Consider the following 14,936-nt stretch of genomic DNA (forward strand, 5'->3'; position numbering starts at 1 on the left):
GAAAGAGGAGGAGGAAGGTGGCTTTGGAGCCTGTGGAAAGTCAGGACAGCGGGGAGAGGGCCAGGCAGCATGGGGTCCCAGCCGCTGGTCCAGGGGGTGTCAGGTGGTTGGGAGAGACAAAGGAGGAGGCCGCTGGGCTGCAGGCTGCTTCGACATCTCTCGATGACAACTCCTCTTTGCTCATCCCTGGGCACAGGACCTTGGGACCCCCCCAGGCTCTAGCAGGCAACTCAGTGCAGCCACATCCAGCTCCAGATGGCTGGCCCTCCCCACATCCCTGCTCTGTCCCCACTTCTTGAGCTAGGTCCAGAGTTCACTGCCCTCATTCTCTACCTCCACAAACCAAACCCCTGATCCCATCTCCCACTGGGTTCCCTTTTGATCCCTTATTCCCCACAACCCAGAGGCCCCCAAAACATCTCTGACTTAGATTTTACCATGTATTCCTCACAAGAAATTCCCCTCTTGTCTCCAAAGTCATCAGCATTAGTTGCCACAAAGAGGCCTTTACTTTTGGGTTCCAGGCTCTGGATGAAATGTACCCGCTAGCTCACCTGCCCCCCTTGCAACCAGGAGCACCCCTCAGAGAGATGCCGAGCAGGGGTCAGGGAAGTCTGGGGCCAGGAGTGGGCTTCAGTCTCTGACTAGGGTGAGGACTGAGTCTGTGGCCAGGATCAGAACTGAATCTGTGTCTGGGCTCGAGGCTGAGTTTGTGACCAGGTTTAGGGATTTATAAGTTTCTTTTGGTTGTAAGCAACAGAACTCAACTCTGGCTAACTTGGGCAAAAATAAGACTGTATTTCAAAGATATTGGGCTGGTTTTCAGAGTTGATTGATGTGAACATGACTCCACTCCAATCTCCCCAGTCTCTGTGTGTCTCTTTCGAGTTTCACATCCACAGGAGAAAAGTCCAATTGGCCCAGCACGGGTCAGGAATCTCTGCTCCAGGATCAGTCAAGTTAGCCATGCTGTAGGCCACACGTTGCTGGTGGAAACAGGAAGAGTTCCAGTCTTTGGGGAAAACAATCTGGTACCATCCACTAAAATTAAAAAAACATATATCATTTGACCTAGCAGTTCTATTTCTGGGACACCATTCCATGGAAATGAAAGCCCTGGCACCTAAGGACCTATACGTACAGAGACGTGTGTTGCAGCATTGATCATAGCATTTAAAAAACTTGAAAATCGTAATTATTTATCAGTATGTTGATGGCCGAATAGATTATGGTATATCCACATCATGAAACACTAGGCAGCCATTGAAGGTTAGTAATTAGAGTCATACCAGTCGATTTCAGGGAGTGTTATTGAGTGGGAACAGCAAGAAGTGATAGAGTGAAATTAGAACACTACCTAACACCATATACAAAAATAAACTCCAAATGGATTAAAGATTTAAATGTAAGAGCAGACACTATAAAACGCTTAGAGGAAAACACAGGAAAAACACTGACATAAACCACAGCAAGATCTTTTTTGACCCACCTCCTAGAGTAACGGAAATAAAAACAAAAAATAAATAAATGGGACTTAATTAAACTTAAAAGCTTTTGCACAGCAAAGGAAACCATAAACAAGACAAAAAGACAACCCTCAGAACTGGAGAAAATATTTGCAAATGAAACAACAGACAAAGGATTAATCTCCAAAATATACAAATAGCTCATGGAGCTCAATATCAAAAAAACAAACAATCCAGTTAAAAAATGGGTAGAAGACCTAAATAGACATTTCACCAAAGAAGACATACAGATGGGCAAGAGGCACATGAAAAGATGCTCAACATCACTAACCATTAGAGAAGTGCAAATCAAAACTACAATGAGGTATCACCTCACACCAGTCAGAATGGCCATTATCAAAAAATCTAGAAAGAATAAATGCTGGAAAGGGTGTGATGAAAAGGGAACCCTCCTGCACCGTTGGTGGGAATGTAAATTGATACAACCACCATGGAAAGCAGTATGGAGGTTCCTTAAAAAACTAAAGATAGAACTAACGTATGACCCAGCAATTCCACTACTGGGCACATACCCTGAGAAAACCATAATTCAAAAAGAGACATGTACCACAATGTTCATTGCAGCACTATTTACAACAGCCAGGACATGGAAGCAACCTAAATGTCCATCGACAGATGAATGAATAAAGAAGATGTGGCATACATATACAATGGAATATTACTCAGCCATAAAAAGAAACGAAATTGAGTTATTTGTAGTGAGGTGGATGGACCTAGAGTCTGTCCTACAGAGTGAAGTAAGTCATAAAGAGAAAAACAAATACCGTATGCTAACGCATATATATGGAAACCAAAAAAAAACCCCAAAGAAACCCCCCCAAAAAACTGATGAACCTAGTTGCAGGGCAGGAATAAAGAGGTAGACATAGAGAATGGACTTGAGGAGATGGAGTGGGAGGGCGAAGCTGGGGTGAAGTGAGAGTAGCATGGACATATATACACTACCGGATGTAAAATAGTTGGCTGGTGGGAAGCAGCAGCATAGCACAGGGAGATGGGCTTGGTGCTCTGTGATGACCTAGAGGGGTGGGATAGGGAGGATGGGAGGGAGGCTCAAGAGGGAAGGGAGGGTCTCGGCAGCAGAAGCGAGATGACGAAGGGAACGTCCTCGTTTGGAAAGCGTCGGAATAAGACGCACACGTTGTGCTGTCGCTGTGGCTCTAAGGCCTACCACCTTCAGAAGTCGACCTGTGGTAAATGTGGCTACCCTGCCAAGCGGAAGAGGAAGTGTAACTGGAGCGCTAAAGCTAAAAGACGAAATACCACCGGGACTAGTCAAATGAGGCACCTAAAAATTGTATACCGCAGAATCAGGCATGGATTCCGTGAAGGAACAACACCTAAACCCAAGAGGACAGCTGTTGCAGCATCCAGTTCATCTTAAGGATTTCAATTATTAGTCACGCAATAAATGTTCTGGTTTAAAAAAAAAAAAAAAAAAAGAGGGGGGGGATAGGGACATGCGTGTATGCGTATAACTGATTTGCTTTGTTGTGCAACAGAAACTAACACAGTATTGTGAAGCAATTATACTCCAATAAAGATCTATTAAAAAAAAGTGATGATGGGCTTCCCCGGTGGCGCAGTGGTTGCGAGTCCGCCTCCCGATGCAGGGGTCGTGGGTTCGTGCCCCGGTCCGCGAAGATCCCACGTGCCGCGGAGCGGCTGGGCCCGTGAGCCATGGCCGCTGAGCCTGCGCGTCCGGAGCCTGTGCTCCGCAATGGGAGAGGCCACGGCGGTGAGAGGCCCGCGTACGTACCGCAGAAAAAAAAAAAAAAAAAAGTGATGATATATATATATATGATCTCATTTTAATAAAAAAGGACAAATAAAAACCCACACATCTATTGCACATGTATGTATATATGTATATATATATATATATACATATATACATACATAAGTATACATATATCTGTATATGATTATACAAGTATGAAAAAAATGAAATAATGAATACTAGGTTATTGATATAGGTTATGGGGAGCAGTGATATAGACAGAGAAGGGAGATAAGTAAAACTAGAAAGAAGAAAAGACTATAATTTTACAAAATAGGCACATAGGATTCTTTATGAGTATATCTAAAATTATATACATATTTGTGTATAATTATAAAGATGTTACCTTAAAAGATTTTAAAGAAGAGATGAATAAAAATATACCAGAAAAAATTCTTTTCAAAAGAAAATTGCGTAACAGGATCACCGACAAGATTGACTTTAACACCAAAAGTATTATTAGAATCAAGGAGAGTCATTTCTTAGTGATCAAATGAACAATTCTCTGGAAGATGGAGCAATCCTTAAACTACATGCCCTCTATGTGTTTGAAAAGCATATATAAATGCTATTATGCTGTGAATATCTTCTGACATCTTTTTTTTCATTCAGTATTATCAGATGTATCCATTGTGATACATGTAGATTTAGATTCTGCATCTTAGTTGCTCTATAGTAAGCATTCTACCATAATAATTATTCATTTCTCTTTTGATAAAGATTTAGGTTCTTTCTGTTCTTTTACTATTAAAAACAACGCTGCAATGAATAGAATTGCACATATTTCATTTCAAATCATGTGCAAGCATATTTGTAAGTGAATTCCTAGGAGTAGACTTTCTGGGTCAAAAACTATATGCATTAGTAATTTTGATAGATACTGTCAACTTGCTAACTAAGAGACTCCACCAGTTTACTTACCCACACCCCAGAAATGTTTGAAGGTTCCTGAAGCTCCACACCCTCCACCACACAGTGTTTACAAGCTTTGTCATATTGGTCAGTCTCACAGGTGAAATGGTATCTCATTTTATTTTTATGAATGAACATCTTGTGTGTTTCAATGGCATTTGTATTTCCTTTCCAATAAAATGTCTGTTTGTATCCTTTGCTCATTTTAACGTTGGTTTGTGGGTCATTTATTGATTTATAGGAGCTCTTCATGTATTTGGGAAATGAGCCCTTTGTGAAATTCGCAGAAAATATTTCCCCCAGGTTTTCATTTATTTTTAAATTTCCTTAGAATTGTTGACTTATAGACTTTTTTTTGCCTGCCAGAACATTTTGTTTTTGTGGAGTTGAAACTTTCCCTTTTTTGCTCCTGTACATTTTGTCAACTTATAGAGGTCTTCTCCACTTCAGGCTTATAAAAAACATTCCCCCATAGTTTATTTTAAGTACTTTTATAATTTCATATTTACTTTTAAAGAAAACACCAGCTAGAAGATATTTGCAACTGTACAAATATAACTAACATCTGGTATCCAGAACATAAATAGAATTCCTAGAAATCAATAATAACAAGACAAACAAACCCCAATAGAAAAATGGACAAAATATATGAACAAACAATTCAGAGAGGAAGAAATCTAAGTGGCCAACAAATGTGAAAAGATGTTTAACCTCTCTACTAATTTAGGAAAAAGCAAAGTCAAACAACAGTGTTCCATACTCAGCTTGACAACAATTTTAAATTATGAAGGTATCGAGAATGGTGGGATGTGGGGAAACACTGATGTGAATAAACTGCAGGTGGAACAATAACTGGTAAAATCCACTTTGGAAAACAGATTGTCAATATCTACTGAAGTTGAAACGCTCCTGCCCACTTCTGCCCCAATGACCCCTACCTCCTGGAACTCCTGGCCTTATGTAATCCCTTCCCCTTGAGTGTGGGCTAGACTTAGTAATACACTTTTAATAAATAAAATTTGGTAAACAAGTGTTGGATGTCACTTCTGAGATCTGCCTTGAAGAAATGTTAAAAGTTCTTCAGAAAGAAGAAAAATGATATGGGTCAGAAACTTGGATTTGCATTAAAAAAATGAAAAGAAGGAGGGACTTCCCTGGTGGCGCAGTGGTTGAGAGTCCACCTGCTGATGCAGGGGACACGGGTTCATGCCCCGGTCTGGGAAGATCCCACATGAGCGGGGCGGCTGGGCCCGTGAGCCATGGCCTCTGAGCCTGGGCGTCCGGAGCCTGTGCTCCGCAATGAGAGAGGCCACAACAGCGAGAGGCCCGCGTACCGCAAAAAAAAAAAAAAAAAAAAAAAGGGGAGGAGTTTTTGAGAAGGAATAAATGAAGTTATAAATAAAATCTTTCCATATTCTTATTCTAACTGATCCAATGAATAGCAGTTTCACCAAAAAATAATAACAACAATGTATTAGATGATTATAGCTTATGGATGAGGGAATGATAGCAATGTTATAAGGGACAGGAGAAAGGAATTGGAAATATTCTGTTATAAGGTGCCTGCACTACCCATGGAGTAGTATAGTGTCATTTGAAAGTGGGCTTGGATCAGTTGTAAACATATACTGCAAACTCCAGGGCAACCACTAAAAAATGTAAACATAAGAAATATGGTTGAAATTCTAAGAGAAGAGAGAAAATAGAATCATATAAAATGCTCAATTAGAAGTCAGAGAAGGCAGAAAAAGAATGGAAGACTCTCCCCACAAACAAGAGAGAAACAAAGAACAAAGGCAATGAATAGGAAACAGTTGCAAACGTGGTACATATTAATCCAACTATTTCAACAATCACTTTAAATGTGAGTGGTCTAACTATACCCATTAAAAGGCAGAGACTATCAGAATGTGTTTTTTTTTTAAAAGGCCCAACTATATGCTGTCTGCAAGAAGCCTATTTTAAACATAAAGACACAGATTAAACGTAAATTAAAGAGAAAGATATACATGCTAACATTAATAAGAAGAACACTGGAGTAGCTATGTTAATTCCAGACAAAGCAGATCTCAGGACACGGAAAATTATCAGGTATAAATACGGATATTACATAATGATAAAAGGGGTCAATTTGCCAAGAAGACATAACAATCCTTAATGCGTATGCGCCTGACAACAGAGCATCAAAATACGTGAGGCAAAAACTGGTAGGATCACAAGGAAAAATAGACGAATCCACTATTATAGTTGAAGCCTGCAACACCCCTCTATCAGTAATTGACGGAACCAGCAGGCAGAAAATCAGTAAGGACATAGTTGAACCAAATTGTATCGTCAATCACCTGGATCTAATTGACATTTATAGACTACTTCATCCAACAACAGCAGAATACACATTCTTCTCAAGCTCACGTGGAACATTCACCAAGAGAGACCACATCCTGGGTGATAAAACACACCTTAACAAATTTAAAAGACAACAAATTTAAAAGTCTAGACATCATACAAAGTGTGTTCTCAGACCGCAGCAGAATTAAATTAGAAATCAATAACAGAGAGATGGCTGGAATCTCAAAATATCTGAAGATTAAACAACGTACTTCTGAACAACACATGGGTTCAGAAGAAATCTCAAGAGAAATTTTTTAAAATGTTGAAATAAAATGAAGCCAGAACTTATCAAAATTTGTGGGATGCATTAAAAGCAGTGCTTAGGGGGAAACTTATAATATTGAATGCATATATTAGAAAAGGAAAAAGATCTAAAATCAATAATCTAAGCTTCCACCTTAGGAAACTACAAAAAGAAGAGCACATTATATCCAAAGTAAGCAGAAGAAAAGAAATAATAAAAGAGCAGAAATAAATGAAATTGGAAACAATAGAGCAATAGAGAATATCAAGGAAACAAAAAGCTGACTCTTTGAAAAGATCAGTAAGATTGGTAAATCTCTAGCTAGGCTGACCAAGAATAAAGGAGAGTAGACAAAACTAATATCAGAAATGAAGGAGGAGCCATCACCACTCATCCTGTGGACATTAAAAAGGTAATAAAGACATTACGAGCATTTCCATGCCTACAAATTTGATAACTTAGATGAACAAATTCTATGGCTTACTTTTGATAAATAGGATATGGCAAAAGTGTTGGGATGTCACTTCTGAGTTTAAGTCATAAAAGAACGATGTCTTCCATCTTAGGTGCTCTCTGGCTCTCTCTCTCACCAGCTGCCAGGTTGTGGGGAGACTCAGGAAGCCTATGGATAGGCCCGCATGACAAGGAATTGAAGCCAGAGAGCAACCACATGAGTGAGCTTGGCAGTGAATCTTCTGAGGCCTACCAACAGCCATGTAAAAGAGCTTGGATGTGGACCTCCTACACCAATTTTGCCTGCATATGAGACTGCAGCCCCAGACGACAGCCTGAGTGCAAATTCATGAGAGACTTTGAGCCAGATACACCCCAGCTAACCCAGGTATAGATTCCTGACTTGTGAAACTGTGATATAATAAATGTCGGTTGTCTTAAACTGCTAAGTTTTGAGGCAATTTGTTATACAACAGTAGTTAACTACTACATACTCTTTGACCCAGAAATTCTACTTCAAAATACACACACTAGAGCAGTTTTTTCTAATCTTTTTCACATCATAGCATATGTTTAAAATGCTAATATGTGTACCAGCTCACTGGGATGAACAGACAGCCTGCTCTTAGCCAAAGGGAACAGCCCCCAGGGCAGCAGTTGCGTGAAGCCAGGCCCATCTTTCTGGAGGGCTAAGGGAATCAATATATTAGAACCCCCATTACCCAGCTGGGAAGGTCTGCCCCAGAGAAACTTTAATATGGGCACAAGGAGACATGCCCCAGGATGTTCATTAAACCTTCACTTATACTTGCACAAAACGGGAACAACCCACGTCCATCAGCAGGCAAAGAGATAAAGAAATTGGCTAATTCATGCAACAGAAGTCTGTACAATGATATATCATAGTAATAGCATATTGGAAAATTGATACAATCATATTCAGTAGTTAAAATGTATGACCTAGATCTAAATGTATCAAATCGCTAACAAAAAATAATATTAAATGAAGATTTAAGTTTCAAAAGGCTATATTTATTATACCATTCACATAATGTGAAATACACAAAACAATAAGGTATATTGGTTACATATATATATATATATATATATATACATATGCAGAAGAAAGAAAAAAACATGCATAAGAAAGAAACTTCTAAATGGTGCTTTTTTGGGAAAAAGAAGTAAGATAAATAGGATAAAGTGAGAGCTTCAACTGTAATATTTTGTTTCAAAAACAGAAGAATCTGAGGATCCGAAGAAAATCTAATGTGCTTGGTCTGTGTGACAAGTACATGTGGGCAAAAGTATGTTTAATTCTCTGTACTTTTCTGTATGTTTGAAGTATTTTAAATATTTTAAATAAAAAATACATTATTTCTTGAGTACAAAAATACATATACATTAGATGAGGCTTATTAATTGGGTTGTGGAATCTCTCTATATCCTTGTTTATTTTGCAATCTATTTGCTCTATCTGTATCAAAACAAGTGTGGTTAAGTCTTCTACTATAATTGCAGACTTTCTGATTTCTATGATTCTAACAATATTTGCCTCATATATTTTGAAATTACTTTGTTTGGCATATAAATTTTAGTGACTATATCTTCTCGGTGAATGAAACAACCTGATTTGTTTTCTTTAATGCTTTTTACTTTGAGTTCTTGATTTTTCTGATATTAACGTTGCTACATGTCTCTTTCCTTATCTTTTTTTCTTTCTTTCTAAAATTCCTTCCTTCCCCTCCTTCCATCTTTCCTCCTCTCCCTTCCTTCTTCGTTCTTTCCTTCCTTTCTGCTGGTATTTAACTGGCATATATATTCGATTCCTATTTCTGCTTTAGGTGAAGCATATAAACAGCATATAACTGGATTTCTATTTTTTTTAACGTCTGTATTGGAGTATAATTGCTTTACAATGGTGTGTTAGTTTCTGCTTTATAACAAAGTGAATCAGTTATACATATACATACGTTCCCATATCTCTTCCCTCTTGCGTCTCCCTCCCTCCCACCCTCCCTATCCCAACCCTCTAGGTGGTCACAAACCACCGAGTTGATCTCCCTGTGCTATGCGTGGCTGCTTCCCACTAGCTATCTATTTTACGTTTGGTAGTGTATATATGTCCATGCCACTCTCTCACTTTGTCCCAGCTTACCCTTCCCCCTCCCCATATCCTCAAGTCCATGCTCTAGTGGGTCTGTGTTATTCCCGTCTTGCCCCTAGGTTCTTCATGACCTTTTTTTCCTTAGATTCCATATATATGTGTTAGCGTACGGTATTTGTTTTTCTCTTTCTGACTTACTTCACCCTGTATGACAGACTCTAGGTCCATCCACCTCACTACAAATAACTCAGTTTTGTTCCTTTATATGGCTGAGTAATATTCCATTGTATATATGTGCCACATCTTCTTTATCCATTTATCTGTTGGTGGACACTTAGGTTGCCTCCATGTCCTGGCTATTGTAAATAGAGCTGCAATGAACATTTTGGTACGTGACGCTTTTTGAATTATAACTGGATTTCTAAAAACTAAATGCTAAAACTAAAATGAGAGTTTGCGTTTTGTTTTGTTTTTTTTTTAACGGGAGATGTTAACCCATAATACATCCTGACATGTTTGGATTTATTTCTGCTCCCCCCTTTTTAAACATACTTTCTTGTTGCCTCCCATCCCACTTCTGCCTTTTGTTAGACTTTTTCCTCTTTGTCCTATGTATTATTGCTTCAACGGTTTGAAAGTTATACATCCTATTTCTATTTTGTTGTTACTCCTAAAATTTCTTGCTCTTCTATTATGCATTTTATTCCCAGTAAAGAACAAAGCTTTGCTACTGTTGTGAACATAGGCAGTCTTTACATTTGACGCAAATATTAGAGATATATGTAAAGCGCAGTTAAAAAAAAAAGATTTCAGAGTTCAGTAAAATTGTATAAATCCAAAAGGCATAGCTATAATATTTTGAAAGGCAATGCAATTACGAAAACGTGAACCCATGTTGTGCTGCAATGATTGATCATTTCTTTTGCATAGAGAACCTCGATTTTGTGATTAAGAGCAACAAATTCTACTGTAAACAGTTCAATTTGCTTCAACCACCAGGTTAAACAAAATTCAGCTGACTGCAACCCTAAGTACCGTGATACTCCCACTACAGATCATAACATAGAACATAAGATAGGATATATTAATATCATTACTTTCCCATCAGAATGAATCAGAAAGAATTTGCCGATTTCATTTTATTTCAAACAACAACAACCACCCAAAGCCCAGAACAGAAGGGCAGATGACTAAATGTTTAACATTTGTTAAAGCTGGCTGTTGGTTACATTTTTCGCTGTCCTCTTCTGTATCCTTGACGATTTCATCATTTCAAATGAAATAATGTTTTCGAGCCCACCCTGATTTGTCGAGAGCAGCTGCCGCCCCCGCCACATCAAGGGGGCGGGCCGCCGCGACGCTACAATCACTTCCGCCGCGGCAGTCGCGCCCGTCCCGCCGCTGTCTGGAGGGGGAGGAGCTGGAGCCCCGGGAGCAGCGGCTCTGGCTGTTGTGGCGGTCGGAGGTCCGAGGGATCTTCTCTTTCCGAGAGCGGGCGGGGGTCGCGACTGGGTGAGTGAAAGGCTGTTTATTTCCTCGATTCCCTCCAGACGTGGCGGTGGGGCGAGTGGCCGGGCGTGGGGCGAGTGGCCGGGCACCGGCGGGAGGATGTGGAGTGGAGGGTGGGGACTCTAACGAACAGATTTTCGGGCTCGCCCCTCGGGAAGGGGTGGGGCGGACGCGGGACCTGACCGCAGAGGGAGGCCTGTGCCCTCCACTGGCCCGATTTAGGGCTCCATCCTTCATCCTCCGGCCCCTTACGTGTGGCTCGGTCCCAGCTTGGGTGGCTTGAATCGCTATTCGAGAGGGGAGTGGTGGTCGCGGCCCTCTCCGCCTGTCCTCCCCTCTCCTCCTGCCTCCCTTCTTGGCCCCTCTGCGGAGCGATCTGTGGCCTTTCTTTCCCCATTTTGAAGTTGTTTTGATGAATGGTAAATGGTGACGATTTTTAGGCAAATATATTGTTACCAGGAAAAGAATTGTCAGAAAAACAAATCATTCCCAGGGAAAAACTATAACCCCACACGCCCTTTTCTTTCTTTTTTTCCCCCTTGCCTGCCACATAGGTTTGGATCTACCGTTTGAGCCTATAAACGTTTCCCCGTCTCATTATGACATTGCGGACCCCCTCCCATCCCCGTGTCTCGCGTGCGCGCGCAGGGACACATACACGCACATGCCCGCACATACACACATACACGCACATGCGCGCGCGCTCACACGCATGCACAAAAACCTTCCATTGCAGCTGCCTTACCGCCGCCCCCCGCATACTCAAGGTTCCTTCGTGTCCCCCTCCCCCGCACATGCTTGGACAGACATGCACACACACCCTCTCATACACTGTCACACTCTCCAGTGCCTTCCCCTGAGAGAGACAGAGACAGACTGACACACACACACACACACACACACACACACACACACACACACAGACACACACACACAGCCTCACACTCTCCGGTGCTTTTCCCTGCCTCTCACCGCCTGCCACATACACACCTCCAGAAGCATCCCCCTCCTCCCTCTGCCTCTTCTTGCTCTGGTGAGCACACACACACAACACACCCTGTGGGCCGCCTTACCCGCTGCCTGCCACTTACACAGATTGCTGGCTCCTCTTTCCTATGCCACTTACATGCATACGCACCCACACGCTCTTTTACATACCCCTCTCAGGTGCTCCCTGTCTGCTACCTATGTGCCTAGACAGCCTCCTTCGCTGGTCCCTGCCATGCACACACACTCACATAAATCCTTCTCCAGGGACATCCCCCTCTTCCTGCTCGCCACATCCATGCATAGAGACATTCTTTGATTGCGAGTGCCCACCCGCCTGCCCGCCTGCCATACGCACATCCCTCTCCAGTGCTGTCCCCATATCGATGCATTTGCTCACACTGACCCTTCTCCATTGTTGCCTCCCATTTTGATGAACACACGCACACAAACTCAAGGACACCCCCCGTTCAGTGCCACTATACCCTTCCTGGCTTGCCACAGGCACATAAACACAGGCATTCCTCCCTAGAGTTCCAGCCATCACACGTCGGAACCACATGCACGTTCTCTGTCTATCGTACGTACACATGCCCCTCTCGCCTGAAGCCACCCCATCCATGCCTGTCATTTTCATACCCACATCCAGAATGGGTCTCATTCTGCCTGACACTCATGCCTCTTCCCAGTGCCACTGTCACCTGCCCTTTCCCCCTATAAATACAGGAGTCTCTCCACGTTATGATTGCTGGTCCCCCTTCCACCTGCCTGGTCCCCCTTCCACCTGCCCCTCTCCTCCTGACAGACACGCAGACACTCTCGCATACCCAGTGATGGTGATCTATATTTTCCACCCCTATTACAATTTGCATTGCTCCTGTATGTATACAGGACTCAGAAAAATGCAGATACCCCATAAAAAAAAAGAAACCCACAGCCGTCTTTCCTCTCCCCATGTTGGCACAATTCCAGTGCTTCACCTATCTTCCCAGCATCCAGTCACCCCTCCCCCGTCTTCCATCAGATTCTCCCCTGAGTCTGGCTTTCCTACAAACCCAGTTTTGTAATTATTTTGCCAACATTAAAAATGTGTTCCAGGTCTACACCTGACAGTCACTGGAATGCTACTCCAGGCCATAGAAGAAAGTGAAACTAATTTTAAAGTCCCCTTATTCTTTCTGTAACCTGTCTGCTGAAGTGAAAATAAATCTCCCTGCTCCTTTATTCCGAACTGATTTGACCTTCCCATCTCCAAAGCGTGCGCAGGGAGCAGGAGCCTTTCCACTCAAGCCCCAGCTGTACTGGAAACCCTTCTAAGTCAGAGCAAATGGGTCAGGAATCTAGCAAGCCTGTATGGCCCAAGCCAGCAGGAGGGTATCAGTCCGATACAGGCAGGAGGTATGGAAGAAGGCATGCTTATGTCAGTTTCAGGCCATCCACGAGCCAGCAGGAAAGGATTCCCGGCCAGAGAAAGACGTCATCCGAAGTCCCAATGCACAGATCAGCCCCCAGTCAAACCACCAAGAGGAGCCGATCACCGTTTTCCACCACTCGTCGTAGTTGGGACGACAGCGAGAGCTCGGGAACCAGCCTGAATGTTGATAATGAGGACTACTCCAGGTACCCGCCCAGAGAGTACAGGGCTTCGGGGAGCAGAAGAGGAATGGCTTATGGACATGTTGACTGTTTCGGGGCAGATGATAGTGAGGAGGAGGGGGCTGGGCCTGTTGAGCGAGTGCCAGTGAGAGGGAAAACTGGCAAGTTTAAAGATGATAAGCTGTATGACCCAGAGAAGGGGGCGAGGTCTCTGGCCGGGGTGCCCCCACAGTTCTCTAGTTTTAACCGTGATGTGAGAGAGGAGCTTGACAAGTTAGACCCAGCCCCTACAGCACGGGGCTCTGCTAGCAGAGCTGAGTTCCTGCAGCCAAATAGCATGGCCTCTCAGCCATCTTCTGCTGAAGGCAAGGTGGTCACAAATGGCAGCAGCCTGGAGAGGGAGAGACGGGAGCAGAATTTACCTGCGTGTCCCAGCAGGGCTCCTGTGAGTATTTGTGGTGGTGGGGAAAACACCCCAAAGAGTGCAGAGGAGCCGGTGGTGAGGCCCAAAATCAGAAATCTGGCAAGTCCCAACTGCGTGAAACCAAAAATATTTTTTGATACTGATGATGATGATGATATGCCACACAGTACTTCCAGGTGGAGGGAGACTGCCAACGCTGATGAAGGCCACTCGGATGGCCTGGCAAGAAGAGGCAGAGGCGAGAGTTCAGGTGGCTACCCTGAGCCGAAGTACCCTGAAGACAAAAGGGAAGCCAGGAGTGACCAAGTGAAGCCGGAAAAGGTGCCGAGACGGCGACGGACCATGGCCGACCCTGACTTCTGGACGTACAGTGATGATTACTACAAATACTTTGAAGAAGACTCTGACAGTGACAAAGAGTGGACTGTGGCTCTGCGCCGCAAGTATCGAGGTCGGGAGCAAAACCTGTCGTCCAGTGGCGAGAGCTGGGAGACTCTGCCAGGAAAAGAAGAGCATGAAGCCGAGCAAGCCAGAGTGAGTGCCAGTGCCAGGGCCAGCCCCAGTGCTGGTGCCAGTGCTGGCAGCAGTGGCGGCAATGAACTTGAAGAAGTTCGAGGGCCACCTCTCCAGGAAGAGGAACGGGCAACTACCGAAGAAGGCGAAGTTCCTTGGCTCCAATACAATGAAAACGAGAACAGCAGTGAGGGGGATAATGATTCCGCTCAGGAGTTTCTGCAGCCCAGCGTCTTCATGCTGGACGGCAACAACAACCTCGAAGATGACTCCAGTGTCAGTGAAGACCTCGAAGTGGATTGGAGCCTCTTCGATGGGTTTGCGGATGGGTTGGGGGTGGCTGAAGCCATTTCCTACGTGGATCCTCAGTTCCTCACGTACATGGCACTTGAAGAACGCCTGGCCCAGGCAATGGAAACTGCCCTGGCGCACTTGGAGTCTCTCGCGGTGGACGTGGAGGTGGCCAATCCACCAGCCAGCAAGGAGAGCATCGA

At 43.4% G+C, this 14,936-nt stretch overlaps 1 protein-coding gene across 1 annotated transcript in view; it reads left to right on the forward strand.

The window, feature by feature from the left end:
• The first annotated feature begins 10,848 nt into the window (after positions 1–10,848).
• Positions 10,849–14,936, forward strand: part of PJA1 (praja ring finger ubiquitin ligase 1) — a 4,740-nt gene continuing 652 nt past the window's right edge. Inside the window, 3 exon segments of the mRNA XM_007470142.1 lie at positions 10,849–10,925; positions 13,335–14,932; positions 14,935–14,936. The exon segment at positions 14,935–14,936 is cut by the window's right edge and continues 652 nt beyond it. Coding sequence (XP_007470204.1) covers positions 13,402–14,932; positions 14,935–14,936 — 1,533 coding nt within the window. The 5' untranslated portion in view covers positions 10,849–10,925; positions 13,335–13,401.

This window comes from Lipotes vexillifer, unplaced genomic scaffold (assembly GCF_000442215.2).
Source record: "Lipotes vexillifer unplaced genomic scaffold, Lipotes_vexillifer_v1.1 scaffold926, whole genome shotgun sequence".
Classification (NCBI taxonomy): Eukaryota; Metazoa; Chordata; class Mammalia; order Artiodactyla; family Lipotidae; genus Lipotes; species Lipotes vexillifer.